The sequence below is a fragment of the Furipterus horrens genome, unplaced genomic scaffold (genome assembly GCF_987537825.1).
Source record: "Furipterus horrens unplaced genomic scaffold, mFurHor1.1.pri manual_scaffold_10, whole genome shotgun sequence".
Taxonomy (NCBI): Eukaryota; Metazoa; Chordata; class Mammalia; order Chiroptera; family Furipteridae; genus Furipterus; species Furipterus horrens.
Window position 1 is genome coordinate 78,512,367 of NW_028327180.1, and position 21,662 is coordinate 78,534,028.

General features: G+C 36.0%; 1 protein-coding gene across 2 annotated transcripts in view; it reads right to left on the reverse strand.

Annotated features, from left to right (window-relative positions):
• Positions 1-21,662, reverse strand: part of SEC24A (SEC24 homolog A, COPII component) — a 77,541-nt gene that overhangs the window by 20,919 nt on the left and 34,960 nt on the right. The window contains exons 8-15 of one of the 2 annotated variants that reach the window (XM_090288307.1): positions 19,493-19,616; positions 17,212-17,321; positions 14,974-15,086; positions 13,417-13,535; positions 5,937-5,992; positions 4,638-4,844; positions 3,129-3,249; positions 2,644-2,802 (exon numbers count right to left, since the gene is read on the reverse strand). In XM_090288307.1, the coding sequence (XP_090144433.1) occupies positions 2,644-2,802; positions 3,129-3,249; positions 4,638-4,844; positions 5,937-5,992; positions 13,417-13,535; positions 14,974-15,086; positions 17,212-17,321; positions 19,493-19,616 (1,009 nt within the window). Of the gene's footprint in view, positions 1-2,643; positions 2,803-3,128; positions 3,250-4,637; positions 4,845-5,936; positions 5,993-13,416; positions 13,536-14,973; positions 15,087-17,211; positions 17,322-19,492; positions 19,620-21,662 lie in introns of both variants that reach the window. The other variant, XM_090288306.1, reaches the window with a different exon arrangement.

Below are 21,662 nucleotides of genomic sequence, written 5' to 3' on the forward strand. Positions count from 1 at the left end.
AGAAACAAACCCTCACATTTATGAGGGCCATGTATCCCAAGTTAATTCAGTGTGGGAAAAAATCTTTTCAATAAATGATATGCGATGATTATATATCCACATGCAAAAGAATGAAGTCAAATACCTACCTCAATTAAAATACAAAAATTAACCCAAGATAAATCAAAGACTTAAATATACAAAGTATAACTATAAAACTCTAGGAAACAATGTAAGTATAAATGTTCATGATCTTGGACTAAGCAATGGTTTAATGCTGTAATACCAAAAGCATAAACAGAAAAAAAAATGTATTAATGAAGCCTCATCAAATTAAAAACAATTGTGGTTCAAAGAGTACCACGGAGAAAGTGAAAAAGGAACCTATGAAATGGAAAAAAAAATTTGGCAAATCATGTATCTGATAAAACACTTGTATCTAAACTCTTACAACTCAGTAATAAAAGACAAACCAAATTTTAAAATGGGAAAATAACTTGAAGATAGTTCTCCAAAGAAGATATACAAGTAGCCAATAAACCTAAGAAAAGATGTTCAACATCACCCATCACTAGGGAAATAGAAATCAAAGCTTCAATGATAAATGGTAATGGAAAATAAGATAATAAAGATTAAATTAAAAAAAAAACTCAATGAGATATCACATCAAATCCACTACAACGGCTAAAATAGAAAATACAGGACAATAACAAGTACTAACAAGGATGTGGAGAAATCAGTACCTTTATTTACTGCTAGTGGGAATGTAAAATGGTGCAACTGCTGGAAAACACTGAGGTTCCTCAAAAAGTTAACTGTACAGTTACTTTATGACCCAGGTATATACCTGAGAGAAATGAAAACATGTCCCTAAACCTCTACACAACTGTTCATAACAGTATTATTCCTAACACCCAAAAAGTGGAAACAACCCAAATGTTCATCAACTGATGAATGGATAAAGTGAAGTAATATATCTATACAATGGACTACTACTGAGCAATAAAAAATACATAAATTATTTTTAAAAAAACGAATGAAATACTGATACATGCTACATGAATGAACCTTGAAAACATTTTGCTAACTGTAAAAAGCCAATCACAAAGGAACTCATATTGTATGACTGAATTCATATGAAATACCCAGAAAAAGTAAATCCAAAGAAACATAAAGACTGGTAGTTGCCTAGACCTGCCAAGTTTAGCGAGGAAGTAAGTAACTCATAATCAGTACAGATTTTCTTTCTGGGGTGACAGAAGTGTTCTAAGATTAGTTGTGGTAATATCATGATAAATATATTTAAAACCAGTTAATTGTACAGTTCAAATGGGTGAATTGTATAGTATGTAAATTTTATCTGAAGAAAGCTCTTATATAAAAAAATGAAAACAGAAAGCCACTGTGATATTCATTGGTTATGGGTGATACTAATACTGTGAGCTGTTTGGAGATGGGCAACTTCTTAAGTGTTTGATACCATATATGAGATTACATATGTTTTCTGTTCCATTGTTTCACTCGACCATCTTTCTTTTTTATTACAGTGACAGATAAAAAAACACTTACTTTATTTGGCACATGGTTTGACCAATAGATTTCCACATCTACCTAACAGATAGATTTGTAGATTCTTATCTTTTATTATCTGTTTTTTGCTACATATTTCATATAATCTTTCCACTTTAAAAAATGATTGCTTCATACCCTCTTCAAAGCAATAATACTTTAAAATATGAATACAAGGATCAGGACCAGGTGGAAAATGTGGAAAAATGAAGTATCAAGAATTAAAATTTCCACCCTGGCTGGTGTGTCTCAACAGATTGAGTGCTGGCCTGTGAACCAAAAGGTCACCGGTTCGATTCCCAGTCAGGGCACATGCCAAGGTTAGGGGCCAGGTCCCCAGTTGGGGGCATGCAAGAGGCAACAGATGTATCTCTCACACATTGATGTCTCTCTCCCTCTCTTTCTCCCTCCCTTGACCTCTCTCTAAAAATAAATAAATAAAAATCTTTTAAAAAATTTTAAAAAATTAGAATTTCCTATTTCCTTAAGAAAACAGTTATCATTTAACAGCCACAAGATATTTATAATGAAAAACAACTGGGACACAGACATTCTGAAACTGTCAGACTATTTCCAAAGCAACATTGTGAAACAGTGTATGTAGCAGCAGGTGCAGGGTGAGAAGAACATACATTAAAAGATCTACTTAGGGAAATGGATGATAGTAGTAGTTGCCCAATAATGAGAATGGACTTAATGCCACTCAGCTGTATACTTAAAAATGATTAAATTGTAAATTTTACGTTATGTACGTTTTACCACAATTTAAAAAATAATTGTTTAAGTGAAATAAAAATCATCAATAACATGTTTCATTTCCTTTGGGAATGTAATCTTATTTCATTGAGATATAATTTATATACCATAAAAATCACCTTTCCAAGTGTACAATCCAGTGGTTTTTAGTATATTAAAAAGTCTCTTTAAAAGTATATATTTCTTCTTATTTCTAATTGCATATTCTATCAAGAGTAAAATACCTTAAGACTAGCAAATTCTGAGATAAGACTAGGTAAAAGCATGTATATATATTTACCAGTGGTAGCAAAAGCAACATTTACTCTCCTACGTAAATGCAAAAAATAGTGCCCCCACCTTTGGTGCATCGAATCCTCATGACTGCCTCAAAGCCAATCTTCCGAGTGAGGTATCTCTGTAGCTCCTTCTGTAATTTTTGTACTTGGACTGGGTTGTGCTGATGGTGGTAAGAGGGATAGTAATAGACACTACCTGCTGAATACCGAGAAATACAACCTGGAAGAGAACACACACTCCTTTTAAATTCTACCATTAACTACTATTACTACACCAAAGAAACTATAGGCATTTGAATCTTTCTTTAACTTTAACCACAGGTACTGTCAAAAAAGAATATTTCATTCCTTTCAATAGTAGCATAGAAATTTTTCTAATATAAATTCTTAGAATAGAAGACTATAGGGTTTATAACAGATTAAACTGACTAACTTTCCCCAGGGAATAAAATTTCTTTCACTTTGTCCTCTATTCAGAATACCATTATATACATAAATATTATTTTGACACTCATTTGAGAAAAATAATCATTAGGGAAAACTTACCCAGAGAAGCCAAATCAGAATACTGTCCACTGAGAAGAAATAGGTCAACGGCTACCTGCTGACCAGAACAGTCCAAGGCTAACTTCTTATAGAAGTCAGTGGATGGTGTCAAGTGAATATCCTATTAATAATAAATTAAAAAGAGAAAAATGTTTAAATCATTATATTGTCATAAAATTTAAATTTCTATCTATACATACCAAGGTGTTAACAATTATCTATGGGAATTCTACAAAATTGTTTTGTTTTGGAATATTTTGGTTTTTCAGTAAGAAACATGCTGCTTAAGATTTTTTTCTTTTTACTTTTAAAAAGAAATAAACCTATTATACTAATTTCAATAATCTATTAAGTTCTTAGTATGCTGGAAACAGTTCTAAACAATTTACATGTAATATCTATTTAGTCCTTTTAATTACCATTAAGAGGTGGGAACTATCATTATTTTCACTTGATAAATATAAGGAAACAGAGGAATAAAGAAATGAACTATTCAAGCCCACACATCTAAAAAGCAGTGGAACTGGATTAGGGACCAAGATGGCTGCGGAGTAGGAACAGTGTTCTCAGCTCGCTCCTGTTAAGGAGACAATCCAGGAGGAACAAACTCGGGGAGGAATGACTGAAACACAACAAGGACACCAGCCTGCTAAACCAAGCACGCCGTTGACCGGAGACAGCCAACTGGCCTGGAGTCTGCACGATCCTTCCCCATGTGGGAAGGCCACCCTCCTCTCCACACCCCCACTCTTATTAGGGTTTTCTGGACCCAAGGGTAGGTAGGACGACGACCATGTCCAGCTTGAAGCAGCTAGAGGAGCTTGAGACCTTCGCCCATTGTCCTTTACAAGATTACAAAGGGTCCTAATATTTGAGAGGGGGGGGATAGTTAATTTTTACGAACCAGGGGTATGGACTTGGGGGGGATTGCTGGGGGAGGGGGGTGCTGGGTGGAGGGGAACAAGGGGGAGAAAATTGGAACTGTTGTAACAATATAATCAATAAAAAAACATAAAAAATAAATAAATAAATAAATAAAAAATAAAAAGCAGTGGAACAGAGGCAGAATGACTCCAGGACCAACACCATAATCATTATAATAAATGGCCTCTCATAACCTTTCAAGAAATACACATCTCAAACTAAGTTTATAGACGCAAGGTGCTCAAAAGCAATCCATGGCAGTCAATATACCAAACTGTGAATAATTTTTATTGGTCACCCAGGTTCTACCTTGTCCCTAGCAAGCTTATTTTCTTAAGTCCACCTTTCTCATCAAAGATAGGCTGCATTGCTAAAGGTCTGCTAAAGATCTAAGGATAAGGTAAGAGTGAATAAGGTAGAAAATAATGTAATAAAATAGAAAAGTCTACATAAAAAAGAAATGCTTTATCTATTTCCTCATATTCCCTCCTCGCCACGACTGAAATATAAATAAAAAATAAACTGTGTGTTCAAAGAGACAGAGCACCAACATAAATTGTATCACAGATTTGATGACCTTCTAACCTTAGCAGATGACCTATGGTTGGGTTCCTCTCGTGGTTTCAGGGCTCCCACGCCAAGAGTTGGGAGTTGTGTTTGAAAGACAGACATTCGACCACCGGTTGGGGACATCAGCTTAAAGGCAGCCTGAAGTGCAGGACCCAAGGCACTCTGGGTCTCCAGTGTCTTGATGAACATTTGTGGCAAAGTTTTCAGTAAATCTTGGACAAGCTTGTGAAATAAAGCAAGAAAACTCAAGAGTGTTACAATTTAAAAAAATATTTTTTTACAAAAAGTAACTAATATAATAGACAAGACATCGAGTCATGATGATGGTCAGAGAATCTACAGACAGTACAGAAAACAATGAAGTTGGTCAATGACAAGAAAGCTATTTTAAATAAATATTATAAATTGGCAAGCAAGACAAGTAAAAATTGGGGCCTTATAGTTCTTGCACATGCAATAGTCCAGCAAGACTATAAGTCCAAAATGTATCCAAAAGAACCATCACAGATTAGAGATTTATTTTAATGCCATGAAATATGGCCTTCTCAATCACCTCTACACACTGTTCTTTTCCATTCCAAAGTGAGCTTAACTCTTTCCTATTGCAAAATCTAAGATATCCAGTAAATTTGCCAACTAGTAATAATCACAACAAAAGAAAAACAACAAAAAAACAACTACCTATTCAGGTTAGGTTTTATAAATAAAGAGAGTTAATGGGAAAAAATACATCGCACTATGGCGAAGTCACCATTGCCAACAGCTGAGACCATAGACTTGCTAGTTAAAATGTTACCCCTACGGCATATATGCATGTACAGGGTAGACAACATCCCCCCTTCAGACACATTCTGTTCACCTCTCACTGTATTATGTCATGGCAATTTCCAGGCAGGTAATAAGAGTTTCTTCTGAACTGACCCCAATGACACTCTGTGAATCAGAAAAGCAAAGGGCACTGAAAGCAGCCTAGCTAAAGTGCTTCTATGTAGTGACCAGAAGCTTATCTCAGCAACCCTCCCAATTTCCCAAATGGCTGGCAAGGCAGGTTTCCTTCAGGTTTTCCTCCTTAATGGAATAGGCTCATGTTCTATCCTACTACAAATAACTTGCTACATTAGACTTAAAAGCAATCAGTTCAATGGCAAACTCAAGAGCGGTTCTTCTGATGAATTTTAATTAACAGCAAAATATAAAATACTACATATCTTACAAATGTCACAGAAAGAAGCAGATTTTTACTTAATGTTCACTTCAAAAATATATTCCTTCAATATTGCAATTAAACGTGTCGGATAGGAAAATGTGCCTTACCTCTTTACTTTCATTTAAGTTTACTAGTAAGTTCTCTGGCATAGGTATAAAAACATCTGAAAGAAGAAATAAATACTTTTTAACAAACCTCAATTGTTAAAGGTGGTCCAAATACATAACACTGATATAAGTAACCACACCCATACTTACAGAAAAGCCACCTCCTCCACTATTATAGCACTGCCTATGTATGTTCAAAGAAACCAAAGGAGCATTGATTTAGGTATTTACTGCAAGCAAGCTGTTACTGTGTTAAAGGTAAATAGCCTCCCAATTAGAAAATATTGATCTGTAGCCACTCAGTAAGGGTTTGCACAAGCACTCTGCTTCTTAGGTTAAAGACAATAATTCAGAATCCTGCCTTACGTTCTTGCTTGGCCCTGGAAGCTAACCAAAGAAATATTCATTAAAAAAAAAAAAAAAGATTCACTCAGATGACACACAAGAATACTATGTCTTTCCATAAATATAATGCAGTCCACTGACAGACTGTCACTCAAAAAGCAGGTACTTTCTCATAAAGAAGGCACCCACCAGTGCCTCTACTTATAGGACTAAAAAATCAAATCAATCCGAAGGTACGCTAACTGACCACATCAGATGAGCTTCTCAGGATTCAAATTTATTCTTGCTTAGGAGTTAAAATTCCCTTCCAGAGAAGGAAGCAAACTGGGAAGGAAATGGCGGGGGAGGGGATGTGGAGGATTATGAGGAATTTCAATCTACATTAGTGTACTGTTTGTTTTTTATTACAAAAAATTAAGGTTCATTATAATGTTTATAAAAAATAATAATAAATAATTTGAAACATTAAGTGCTTTAGCTGTCATAAAAATTCTGTTTAGATTTCTGCCCTTGCTTCTTTTAAATTAAAGATAATTTAATAAGTTTTATTGAGATATAATTCACCCTTGTAGAAGATATAATTAGCGATTTTTAATATATTCAGTTGTACAACCATCACAACTACCTAATTCCAGATCCTTCTCATCATCCCCAAAAGAACACCCTCACTGATTAGCAGTCACTCATTTCCCTGCCAACTCCCACAGCTCTCGGCAGCCTCCAGTCTTACTGTCTCTGGATTTGCCTATTCTGGATGTTTCATATTAATGGAGTCACACTATGAGGTCTTTTTTGATTGGTTTCTTACACTTAGCATATTGTTTTCAAGGTTCAACCATGTTGAAGCATCTACCAATACTTTATTCTTTTTATACTATAGATATACAACATTTTGTTTATTCATTCATCAAAAGATGGGCATTTGGGTTGTTTCTACCTTTTGGCTACATTGCTATGAACATTTACATTTTTTAGTAGACTGGTTTAATTTTCTTGAGTATATACCTATTGAGTGGAATTGCTGAGTCATATGCTAACTCTGCTTAACTTCAAAAGATCTGACACACTATTTCCCATAGTGGCTGAACTGTTTTCCATTCCGACTAGCACTATAGGAGAGTTCCAATTTCTCCATATCCTTGCAAACACTTACTATCCTTTCTCTTTTCTCTATTTTAAAATCATTTTTATTTTTCAATTACAGTTGACATATATAATTATCTTAGTTTCAGGTGTGTACCGCAGTGATTAGACATTACACAGCTTACTAAGAGATACCCAAAAATTTCGCACCCATCTGATACCATACGTAGTTATTAGATTATGGACTCTATTCCCTGTGCTGTACTTTACAACTCCATGACTATTTTGTAACAATCAACTCGTACTTCTTAATCCCTTCAACCTTTTTCACCGTTCCCCCCAAACCCCCTCCCATCTGGAAACTGTCAAAATGTTCTCTATACCAGGAGTCTGCTTCTATTCTGCTTTTTCATTTATTTTTTAATTAAATTGATAGATATGTATTATTTACTGCCATCTTCTTGTTCATATTTTTTCTCTAAATTTTTTTTATTATATTAATTTTAGAGAGAGAGAGACAGAGACAGAAAGTGAGAGAGAAACACTGATTTGTTGTTCAACCTAATTATGGACCCACTGGATAATTCTTGTATGTGCCTTGACTGGGGATTGAACCCCCAACCTTGGTGTATCACAGCAACAGTCTAACCAACTGAGCTACCCTGTCAGAGCTCCCTCCACCCCCCTTCTTCTTAGAGAGCCTTTAACATTTCTTGTACTACTGGTTTGATGGTGATGAACTCCTTTAGCTTCTTGTCTGGGAAGCTCTTCATCTGTCCTTTGAGTCTAAATGATACCTTTGCTAGGTAGAGTTATCTTGGTTGTAGATTCCTGCTTTTCATCACTTTGAATATTTCTTGCCAACCCTTCTGCCCTGAAAAGTTTCTGTTGAGAAATCAGCTGACGGTCTTATGGGAGCTCCCTTGTAGGAAACTAACTTCTTTACTCTTGCTGCTTTTAAGATTCTCTTTGTATACATTTTTGCATTTGAATTGTGTGTGTCTTGGTGAGGTCCTCTTTGGGTTCATCTTGCTTGGGATTCTGGGCTTCCTGGACTTGCATGTCTATTTCCTTCACCAAGTTAGGGAAGTTTCCCATCGTTTTTGAAATAGGTTTTCAATTTCTTGCTTCTCTCTTCTCCTTCCGGCACTCCCATGATAGGAATTTGTACACTTGTAGTTGTCCTAGCGGCTCCTTATTCTATCCTCATTTTTTTGGATTCTTTTTTTTGCTGTTCTGATTGGGTGCTTTTTGCTTCCTTGTATTTCAAATCACTGATTTGATTCTTTGCTTCGTCTACTCTACTGTTGATTCCCTGTAAATTATTCTTCATTTCTGAATGGTCCTTTTTATACTGTTGAGGTTCTCAGAAAGTTCTTTGAGCATCCTTATAACCAGTGTTTTGAACTTTGCCTCTAATAGATTGCTTATCTCCATTTTATTTTTCCGGAGGTTTTGTTCTTTCATTTTGGGACTTGTTTGTCTTCTCATTTTGACAACTTTCCTATGTTTGTTTTTATGTATTAGGTTAAGCTGCCACATCTCACAGGCTTGGTATATGCCTTAATGTAGTTGGTGTACTATAGAATTCAGTGGTTCAGTCTTCCCAATCACCCAGGCTGAGCAACTTGAGGTGTGCCCCCCCCCACACCTCTGCATGTAGTCTGTCTACATATTCTTCTTGTAGTTGAAGCCTTGACTGCTGTTGGCACATCAATTGGAGGGATTTACCGCCAGGACAATCTGCTGCAGACTGGCTGTGACCACTGACCACCAAACAACTATGAAGCAATCAGCTATGCCAGGGCCCACCACACAGAGCAGGACTTCAGTGGAGCTCTGGTGTCTACTGAATCTACCCCTTGAGTGTGTCACTTGTGGAGGTGATCGGGTGGTTAGGCTTCAACATAGTTTGAAGCTGTCCACTGGCTGCAAAGGCTCTGGAGCCTCAAGGGAGGTGTAGGCCAAGGTCAGATGCCACCTGTGTTCTGCCTGGGGCCACCCAGCATGAGCTACAAAGTGATCTGCAAATGGCTGCTACTTGTGCTGGGCTTGGAGGTGCCCAGACAAGGCCAAGGCCTGCTGTTGCTAGTACCAGTGCCTGGAGCCACATCGTGAGAGGTGCAGGGCACACTGAGGCCAGATGCTGCTTGTTTGAGAGATTTCAGGAAAATCTGAAGCATGAGCCAAGACAGGCCATTTGTATGAAAAAGTCACTAGAAACAGCTTGGATGGGCCAGCTTTTTGGGTGGGGCAGGGCCTCAGAGAATCACCAGGGCAGGACAAACAGTATGAGCCTGGTAGATGAAGTCCCAGATATGAAGCCCACCTGCCAGCTCTGCGGGAGGAGAGCTCACCAAAAAACCAATGGCTCTGTCAGCACTTTTATCTGAGAGAAGTATGACTCCCTTCCCCCAGCTCTCACCCTAATGTTAGACAAGTCATTTCCTCCTTGTATGTCTCTGGTGCCTCTCGAGTTGAAGCCCCAGTACTGGAGCTCTGAGGGAGAGCTCAAGTAAGTCCACGGACACGTCCTTTGAGAGGAACTAACAAGGGCTCCAGAAGCCCTCTGTCTCCTCCAGCTTCAATTCCCACTGATCTTAACAGCCAGTTTTGCGGACTTTTCTTCCTGGTCCTGGAACCCTGGGCTGGGGACCTGGTGTGGGACTGGGACCCCTCGCTCCTCAAGAGGAAACACTACAGCCGAGATATCTCTGCCACTCGTAGCTGTTGGATCAACCCATTCTATGTCTCTGCCTCTTCTACCAGCCTTAATGTGTCCTCTTGAATTCCCTAGTTGTAGGTCTTCCATTCAGTCCAATTTTAGGTGGTTTTGAATGATGGTTGTTCTGTAGTTTAGTTGTAATTTTGTGGTTGTAGGAGGAGGCAAGTATCATGTTTATCTACATCATCATTTTGACTGGAAGTCCTCCTTTTTTCTCCCATGTGACATCCAGGATGGGATAGTCCATCTATTAGCTCATGCATAAAATTCAGAGGCTGGAACATAATAGAAAATTCACACCTTGTCCCATCATCAGAATCACCTGTTAAGTTTAATTTTACACTAAATATGTATCTAGGTGGACAGATTAAGGAATAAATTACCAATCTGGCTGATACGTTGTGAGATTTAGAACAACTAAGACATAAGTGAGCTCTTCTCAATTACTGCCTTTTAAAGAAGTACAGTCAATCCACATTGTTCATGGATTCCATACTTGTGAATTTGCCTAGTCACTGAAATTTACTTGTTACCCCAAAACCAATACTAAGGGTGCTCTCAGAGTCATTCACAGACATGCTCTGAAGGAGAAAAATAACTGAGTTTGAGAATTTGTAAACTGGTCTAAGGTGGTATCTCATAGCTCTCATCTGCATTTCCCTGGTAACTCAAGTGCTTATTGGCCAACATAAAGAGAAAATATTGAATATTATATATTGAATAGATGTCTATTCAACTCCTTTATCACCTTTTAATTAGGTTATTTGTCTTTTTATTGTTAAATTATAATTCTTGATATAATTTAGTTGTAATTCCCTGATCAGATATATGATTTGCAAATCCTCTCTCTCATTCTAATATTTTCTCTCATTCTGTGGGTTATCAGTTCACTTTCTTGATGGTGTCCTTTGAAGCACAAATGTTTTTAATCTTGAAGAAGTCTAATTTATCTGTTTTTTCTCTTCTTATTTTTGCCCTTGGTGTTATATCTAAGAAATCACTGTCTAATCCAAGGTCACAAAGATTTACTTCCATGTTTCCTTCTAACAGTCTTATAGTTTTAGTCTCACATTCAGGTCTATGATCCATTTTGAGTTAATTTTTAAAACATACGTAATATACCAAATCTATCATCTCAACCATTTTAAGTGTACAATTCACTGGTATTAAGCACATTCATAATGTTGACTAACCATCACTATTATACAGTAGAGAGCAAAAGTAGCTTTTACAGTTTGTATGGAAAAAACAATAATTAATAAATAATCATACAAGAATAAATTGTGTTTTGCATACTTACAATTAAAAGCCTTTTTTTGGCCACTCCTGTGTATTTTAAGAACCTTTTCACCATCCCAAACTGAAACTCTATACCCATTAAATAACTTTCTACTCCATTTCCCTGCCCCAGCCCCTGGTAACCTGTATTCTCCTTTCAATCTCTGAATTTGCCTATTTTTGTTACCTCATGTAAGTGGAATTATGCAATATTTGCCCTTTTGTGTCTGGCTTATTTAACTTTGTATAATGTTTTCAAAGTTCATCCATGTTGTAGTATGTATCAGAATTTCACACTTGAGAATGAATAAATAATATTCCATTATATGTATTATACCACATTATTTAACCATTCATTTATTTGTTGATGAATATGTGTGTGGTTTCTACCTTTTGGCCATTGTAAATAATGTTGCTATGAACATATGCATATGTTCTGAGTACCTGCTTTCAATTCTTTTAGGTATATACAGGAAAGTAGAATTACTAGATCACGATGGTAATTCTGTGTTTAACTTTCACAGGAACCACCAAACTGTTTTCAATAGCACTGTACCATTTCATTTTAAGTGTGTATTTATTATATTTATTGACTTATTTTACTTCACCCATCTCCCACCCCCCTTCCATTTGGTAACTGTCAGCTTGTTCTCTATATCTGTGGATCTGTTTCTGTTATGTTTATTCATTTGGTTTTTTAGATTCCACATACATGTAAAATCATGTTCTTTATCTGACTTATTTCACTTAGCCTAAAACCCTCTCAGTTTGTGCATGTTGTTGCAAATGGCAAGATTTCATTTTTTTATTGATGAGTAATATTTCACTGTGTATGTATATACACACACATTATATCTTCTTTACCTAGGTTGTTTCCTATATCTTAGTTATTATAAGAACTGATGCAATGAACATGGGGGTACATATATCTTTTCAAATTAGTGTTTTATTTTCTTCAGATAAATATCCAGAAGTAAAATTGCTAGATCATATGGCAGTTCCATTTTTATTTTATTGAGGACTCTCCATACTGTTTTCCACAGTGTCTATACCAGCAGTGCCACCAGCAATGCACAACAGTTCTAATGTTTCCACAACCTTGCCAACATTTGCCACTTTCAATTTTTGGATAATAGTCATACTAGTGGATGTGAAGTAGTATTTCATTGTAGTTTTGATTTGCATTTCTCTAATGATGAATAACATTAAGTATTTTTGCATTATTTCATTATTGGTCATTCTTTAGAGAAAAGTCTATTCAAGTTCTTTGCCTATTTTTGATGAGTTCTTTGATGTTCGGAATATTAATCCTTCCTTATACATATGATTTGCATATATTTACTGTGAGTTCCTTTTACTCTCTTGATAGTGTTCTTTGATGTACAATAGTTTTTAATATCAATGAAGTCCAATTTATTTTTTTTCCTCGTTGCCTTTGCTTTGGGTGTCATATGCAGAAAATCATTGCCAAATCCAGTGTCATGAAAAATTTTCCCTATGCTTTCTTCTAAGAGTTTTATATTTTATAGTTTTAGCTTTTAAGTCTAAGTTTTTCATTCATTGAGTTAATTCTTCTAATCTGGTTTAAGGTAAGGGTCCAGCTTCTTTGATTTGCATGTTCAGTATTCCCTGAACTATTTATTGAAAAAACTCTCTTTTCCCATTGAATGTTTTGGCACCCTTGTCAAAAATCAAATGACCATACATATTATGGTTTATTTTTGGGTTCTCTAATCTATTCCATCGGTCTCTAAGTCTATCCTCAAATACTTTTTGAATGAATAAAGAAGAGCAAAGAGCTAACCTGAGTTTTAACATCAACTTGTTTTTGTTGCTTATTCAAAAATCACTTTACTTCCCTGTTTCCTCTTCTTTTAAATGAGGGATTGGACTAACTGAAGGACAACAATCTTACAATATTACACTCAACGTTTTCCTCAATATAGTGGAATTATACCATAGACTCCTAATTTGCCAAATAGTCATGAAATATTTCTAAAACTGAAAATGACTACGATAGTTCAATAATTTCAAGTATATAATATATACCTTCAATATCTGAAACTATTAGCATCTGAGGTTGAGAGAGACCTTCTTGAAGACTGTAGAAGTGGATTGTACTATCAAATGTTATGAAGCCAATTTTTGTCCTAGTGTTGCCAGGAAGCCTAAAAATAAATTTAGAAGAGTATTTATCAAGTTCTCCCATATATATACATATTAAATATCTGCTAAGGGTTACATGCAAACATCTACTTTCACATTATGTGAATTGTCCTAACATAAAAGTTTAACCCACGCAATGTTTCATCACCATGAAAACATACCCGACTCAAAGTGAAAAAACAACACATAAGCCACACAATCAACAAAACTCAGCAATTCAAAATTCATTATATCTATATAAAATTATACAATCACTTGGGAAATGGCATGTAAAACATTGGAAAGCATATACAAAACTTTGTAGATGATTTTAATTTATTAAAATATATTGAAAAATTACTACATTCCAACTCTAAAATGTAATATAATTGTAGGTACTTTTATCTTTTAAAAATTGTACCCATGCTTGGGTGAATCAGTGGACTCTTCCTCAATAGACAATCCCCATACACAACCTACATTAAAAGTACAAATGCTGGCAAGAATAAGGATGCCCCTTATCAGCAAGGTGAAGGAGTTAATCTGTTTCTGATGAGATTTGTTTTCCACACTCTTAGAGTAATTCATTATACTAAATGGTCACACAAGTTATTATAGGTTACACTAAGTATCTAAGCACCATTTAAAGTGCAGATATTTTAAGAGACTTAAAAGATATGACAACCAAATGCAATGTGTGAACAGTTTAGGTTCTTATTCCAACAAACCTACAGTTAAAAATAAAAAACAAAACAACCACTTTTGAGACAATCAGGAACAAAAATTAAACTGATATTAGTTCACATTATGAAATTATTGTTAATTTTATTTGGTGTGATACTTGCATCTTAGTTAAGGCTAAAAACCATTCTAAGTATTTATAGGTAAGATGATAGGTTGATTGAAATTTACATTAAAATACTCAAGGGGGAAAATGTATGTGTGTATGATTACATAAAGCACCAATAGCTGAATGCTAAAAATGCTTAAGTAGCCCTGGCTGGTGTGGCTCAGTAGACTGAACGCCAGCCTGAAAACAAAAGGGTTGCCAGTTCGATTCCCAGTCAGGGTATATGCCCGGGTTGTGGGCCAGGTCCTTCATTGGGGACGTGCGAGGGGCAACTGGTTGATGTATCTCTAACACATTAATGTTTCTTTCCCTCGCTTTCTCCCTCCCTTCTCATCTCTCTAAAAATAAATAAATACAATCTTTAAAAATGTTGAAGTTGAAGAATGGATATTTGCAAGTTCTTTCTATTTACTATATGTTTAAACTTTTTCCACAATAAAAAGTTAAAATGAAATTTATCAGAGAAAGCAAGGACTAAAGTTCACAACTGATTTATGTAGCCTTTCAGAACATAATTATATAGATTTTTTTGTATTTTGTTTGTACTTATCTATTTTATCTATTTTGTAAACACTGTTAGTTTTGATTTTAAACTGAATTAAGATACTTACAAATCCAGATTGTCTAACAAACTCTGGCAAACAGAATTCAAGTATCCAGTCTCAACTGCATTGTGAGACACATCAAATACAAAGAGGTACACTGGAGGTTGAGGTGGTCGTAACTGAAGAAAAAAAGGATCTTATTAAATACATTTAATAGGATTACATTTAAATTTATCATTTATTATGTCCACAAACAGCAAAACAATAAAATAAGCATTATTTAGGTTAAATGGAGACTATAATAAAAAATGGATAAAGAAAATAATATAAAAATAACATAAGTTTAAAAAACAGGCAGAACTATATTACTGATATATTGTTTTCAGATGCATACTTAGAAAAAAAATGAGGATGTGATTGCTGTAAGTCAGAAGACGTTTTCTCTAGGATGGAAAGGGAGGAAATGTGATCAGCAGGGCTTCTGAGAATATTAGCAACATTTAATTTCTTGACCTGCGTGGTGCTAATAAGAGCTTTTATAATTATTTGGTATCCTATATATATTTACGTTTTATAGACTTTTCAATATATGCATTATATTTCACAATTTAGGGGAATTAGAGTTCTGAAAGGGACAAATTAAGTTGTGTGAGCTGGTTATTTAACCAACACATTTCAGATAAGTTTCATAATAAGGTATGACCAGCCCTGTCTGATGTGGCTCAGTGGATTGAGCGCTGGCCTGCAAACCAAAGGGTCGCTGGTTCAATTCCCAGTCAGGGCACATGCCTGGGTCGCAGGCCAGGTCCCCAGTCAGGGGCACACAAGAGGCAACCACATATTGATATTTCTCTCCCTCTCTTTTTCCCTCCTGTCCTCTCTCTCTAAAAATAAATGAATAAAATCTTTTTTTTAAAAAAAGTACAACTATATTTTTAAACTTCTGAATTCAAAGATCTCTTTCCAATTCAACAAAAAGCATCAAATAACCACAACCAGAACTGGGCATATAGTGTACTAACTTTTATATTTTTTTCGCATGTATCATTTGTTGAATCATAGAATTTGTTGCCTAAGAGGTAAGTTAGGAAGAAGCAAAACCTCTTGCTATAGGCAAGTCCCAAATTTAAAGAAAGCCATTTTTGCAAAACCTAGGAGATAAAAGAAACCCAGGAAGGCCAATTCAAAAGAACAAATGCTTCTGCATCTTTTGGTTTTAATTCAACAAAGGGACAGCTACACTGCAGATAGCTATTACCAACCATTTAAGTGTCACAAAAATGTTTTCTACACTGAAATTTCTCTGTGGTGAAAAACTATGGAACCCTCATAATTTCTGTACTAAATTGGGTCCAACTGCTCAGGTACAAAATGACTATCTCACAAAAAATATACTAAAATAAAACATTAAAAGTTGGTGTTAAGTCCTATCTTTATATACCCCTTTCCTTACAGGCAATTATGCATGGTAAAAGAGTAAACAAATCAAAAGACCTGGAATTTAATGCTAGCTCTACCACTTATTAAAGGATATTTAGCAAGTCACTTAACCTACACTTAACCTAATAAGCCTGTTTTCACATCTGTAAAATAGGACTAACAGTAGCTGTTTGTGATGATCAAAAATATAAGTGCTTTGTAAAATGTAAAGTGCTAATTAAACATTAGGCATAATTATTATTTTTTAAATGCAAGACCTCACATACTCACACAAGTGTATAAAAATACTTGCAAGAGGATGTTCATCACACCATTATTTGTAATAAAAAAAAATTGGACGTGACTTAGAAGTAAATGTGATCCCAATATGATATTGCAAATTTCTGGATGAAAACACAAGAAACGTAAGTGGAATTTCACATACACTTTTCAGACTTACCCTCATATACTAATTAACTATTTTTATAATGAACAAGTAGAACTTCTATGAATTTTGTTTTCATTTTGAGAGTACATTTATTAAAGCTGGGGCCATTGACACAAGGAAGGGCTTAGAGCAGAAGAAGCAACAGGAGAGCACAGGCGAGGCTGCTTTGACTCTCGAGAAAGTCAGAGCAAAGTGGCCTTGGAGACAGGTTCAGGGCGTTAGCCTGGGAAGAGCTGCCGCTGCCCACCGCTCCCCTGGCTGCAAGTCTCATGGGGATGCATGTCTGTGGGAAAAAGAGGGGGAAGGGAAAGGTGCGGGCATGCTGCTTTTATGAATTTTAAACCATAAAATTTTGTTAAAGGATGCTATCTTGTTTTATTTAAAATCCAGTATTGTGAGAAAAATAAGCTATACTGTACTAAAAACTGAAAACTTACCATGTATTCTGAAGGAGCCATAAACTCAATTGTCGCATTTTGAACTTCAGGTCTCTTGTGAGGTTCTCCATAGACTCTGGTCAAAGGGTTGTACATAAATTCTTCAGGAACTATGTAAGTAAAAACAACATATAATGATAAAACTGAAACATTAAGTTTAATAAACCCTGTGTTTGGCTCTTGTCTTCATTTAGTAATTTATAAATACTTCAATATAGACTAAATATTAAGCGGTAATACATACACCTTGTTTCTGAGATTCACTCAAGTTCCCCAAATAAAAAGGCCCTACAAATATCTTGCTTTTATAACTAAATCACTTTCCATTTTCTAATATCCTCTTCGTTTTAATTCTTACTGTAACAGCTTTTCTAGCATAGCTTCAAAAATGATAAAAACTCATTAAATGCCAATTATTTTCTTAAATGCAAGACTAAACTTTGTCTTAAATTTCAATGGTACAAGAATATTAACATCTGACAAATAATACTCAAATATACAGACTCTGCCCCTAAAAAGTCTAAGGGTTCGGTGAATTTCATTAATTAATGAGACCTCTATGGAACATCAGTTCCCTACCACTTATTATAATAGAGCTCAGAGAGTATTTTCTAAATGAATTATCATTGCATCTGTCTTTCCACTACTTAGAAATTCAAATTCCTATGTAAGCCATAGTTCATAAAATGGTCTGGGCCGCATATTATTACAATTTCATTTCATATACTGAAGGACATACATATAAAATTTTAAAAGTGTGCTAAACACTATATATATATATACACATATATATATTTGCTGAATTATTATAGAGTAAAAAGAATGCTCTTACTCTATACTTCTACTATTTTTTTTTAAGAGGGGAAGGGACAAAGAGAGGGAAATATCAATGTGCAAGAGAAACTTCAATTGGTTGCCTTCTATAGGGGCCTCAACCAGGAACCGAACTCACAACCCAGGCATATGCCCTAACTGGGAATCGAACCGGAGACCATTGTGTTTGTGGAACAACACCCAACCGAGCCACACCAGCCAGGGCACTCTCCTCTACTCTTAAAAAATACAAACAATAAAAATGGTCTTTAAAAATATCTTCAATTCCTTTATTTCTCAATGCTTAATGAAATTTCCTTCCAAGCAGAGACTTACTTTTGTCTTTTTTTTTTAAAGATTTTATTTATTTATTTTTAGAGAGAGAAGAAGAGAGAGAAAACAAGAGGGAGAGAAACATCAATGTGTGAGAGAAACATTGATTGGTTGCCTCTCATACATGCCCCACCCAGGGACCTGGCCTGCAACCCAGGCATGTGCACTGACTAGGAATGGAACCAGCGACCTTTTGCTTTGCAGGATAATGCTCAACCAACTGAGCCAGGCAGACTTAATTTTCTTTCTTTTCGTTGTTGTTGTTGGTGTTGTTATAAGACTTAGTTTTCAATGTGGATATTATCATACACTTTTTCTTATATAATCCTATTAAGGTGCTGTTTGTTAGATGATATTCCTCAAAAATAAATTATGGAACAGTTATTAAAAGAACTCTCCTCCTCAATTACTGAGAAAACTAGATTCTACTAACCTGACACTGCCCACGCCTCCCTTCATACAGCAGTGACTGAAGCTAATGGCAGCTATCGTGTGGACGTTTCTTTTACCCTAGAACGTCCATTTTCAACCTTCTCCATCACATGATACACATAAACTAATTCCTAAAATTCTATGGCACACCCAAAAACATATTTTTTGCCAATCTGACCAAAAAACTCGGTATAATTTTATTCATTCATACCAAATGGCTATTGTTGTGTGGGCTGCTGTCGTTTTTGACAATCTAAGAAAAAAAAAGATCAGATCCCCTGACTAAATAGTCAGGTATTGCATGTTTTAAAACATTCTTGTGGGACACCAGTGTGACTCTTGCAGGACACCAACTGAAAACTGCTGCCCTAGAGTAAAGGCAGGGAACAATTTTTAAATAAAAATTTCTTAAATTACAGGTTCAATTAATATCATAAAATATATCACTTATTATATACCTTATATAATAAATATAAAAAAGTGGTATCGAACCAATATTATCACTTTTTTGCTTAAAAAGTATATAATTATTTATATGTAAGGATAAGTGCATCGAAAAAAAGTTAGCAGAAGTTAATTCTAAGTGGAACAATTATAGGCAAATAAGACCAGGGTTTTTTTTGTTTGTTTTAACTTCACATCTGTATTATCTGACTTCCCTACAATGCAAGTAGAAATGTTTAAATCTTTCAAAAAGACATACCATCATTGACTTGATAACATAAGTTACACTTCCATCTTCTTTGATCAAGAAAGCTGACAAAAGGGTTGATGTACGTCCTGCATGAACGGCATCTCACAATTGTACTGGAGGTAACCACAGGCAACTGCTGAAAAAACAGAACTAATTTTTTAAAGGCAGTGATCATCAAGACTAAAGGTGAAGCATTAATCATATATTTCAAATTACTGTTGGGATACTATAATTTTTGAAAAAAACCTAGAGTAAGAACATAATTTCCAAATTGCCACACACAAAAAAATTATGTAGCAGAAATGTATTGACCTGAAACCCTGTTGCTTCTCTCCAGGACCGGTCTCTTAAAATTTTACCTTTGAATTAAAGGACTTCCGGCCAAGATGGAGGCATAAATACACACACTACTTCTCCTCATAACTAAGAAGAAATTTACAACCACTTCAAAACTAATAAAAAAAAACAAAACAAAAATTCCAAAAATCAAAACTATAGGGAAGTTCAGCAAGAAATAAAGAAGAAATAATCAGCCAGAAAGGTAGGAGGGGCGGAGCCGGGACGGAAAGAAAGAGGAGCAGAGTAGCAGCTGTGGGGGTGGTGCTTGGTGGCAGCATGGCTAGCGGTGGCGCGGCTCGCAGGAGAGCACCCGGTGGGCGCGGCTAGCAACAGCCCTGACAAAAAACACTGTCATAGCGTTTAAACCCGAGAAACGATCCCAGCCCCAAACTAGACCACACAGCTTGCAGTTCCAGAGCCTGGGAAAAGAGAGCCGCATTGCTTCTGACTGTGAAAGCAAGGGGGGCTCGTGGCAAAGGAAGAAGCTACCAGTCTCGAAAACGAGGCAGCCTGATTAGTACGGGAAGGGGGAGAAGTGCCTGGAAAAGCAGCGGCAACCGGCAGTTTTCTCTCTCAGACCCCTCCCCACATACAGCACCAAAACGCAGTGAACCAGTTGCCAGCACTAATGAATACTGTTGCCAGCACTAATGAATACCTAAGGCTTCGCCCCTTATAACATAAGAGGTGCAACAGCCCTTGCCAAAATCACAGAGGCAAACACAGAAATATGAGGAGACAGAGAAGTACAACCCAGAAGCGGGGGCAGGTCAAGGTCCCAGGACACAACTAAGCAATGAGCAGATAGCACACCTAACAGATGAGGAGATAGATAACTTAACAGAAGCACAGTTTAAGGCATTGCTGATTAGGATGTTCACAGACTTGACAGCAAAGATTAAACGGAACAAGGAAAGAATGAAGACTATCCTGGCTGAAATGAAGGAAAATCCATATGAAACAAGTGGTGAAGGGAAGGAAACCAAGGTTCACATCAATAAATTGGAACATAATGAAGAAACAAACAGTCAACCAGTACAGAAGGAGGAAAGGAGAATTTTAAAAAATGAGGAGAGGCTTAGAAACCTCTGGGACAGCTATAATGTGCCAACATCCAAATCATAAGGTTGCCAGAAGGAAAAGAGGAAGAGCAAGAAATTGAAAGCTTATGTGAAAAAATAATGAAGGAAAACTTCACTAATTTGAGGAAGGAAATAAACATACGGGTCCAGGAAGGACAGCGTGCCAAACAAACTAGACCCAGGGAGGGTCACACCAAGACACATCATAATCAAAATGCCAAAGGTTAAGGATAAAGGGAAAATCTTAAAAGCAGCAAGAGAGAAGAGGAGAATTATCTACAAAGGAGTACCTATAAGACTGTCAGCTGATTTCTCAAAAGAAACTTTGCAGGCAAGAAGGGACTGGCAGGAAATACTCAAAGTGATGAAAAGCAAAGCCCTACAACCAAGATTACTCTATCCAGCAAAGCTAACATTCAGAATGAAAGGACAGAGTAAGTGCTTCCCAGACAAAGTAAGGCTGAAGGAGTTCATCATCACCAAGCCATTATTATATGGAATGTTAAAGGGACTTATTTAAGAAAAAGGAGATCAAAACTATGAACATTAAAATGAAAACAGTATCACAACTATCAACAACAGAAGCTAGGAAATGGAAACAAAAGTAAACTAAGCAGACAACTAGAATGGGAACAGAATCATAGGTATGGGGAGCATGCTGGGGGAGGTCAGCAGGGAGAGGGAATGGGGAGAGGAAGGGAAATGGTGCAGGAATTAAGAAGCATAGGAGGGTAGGGAATGAACAAGGGGATGTTGAG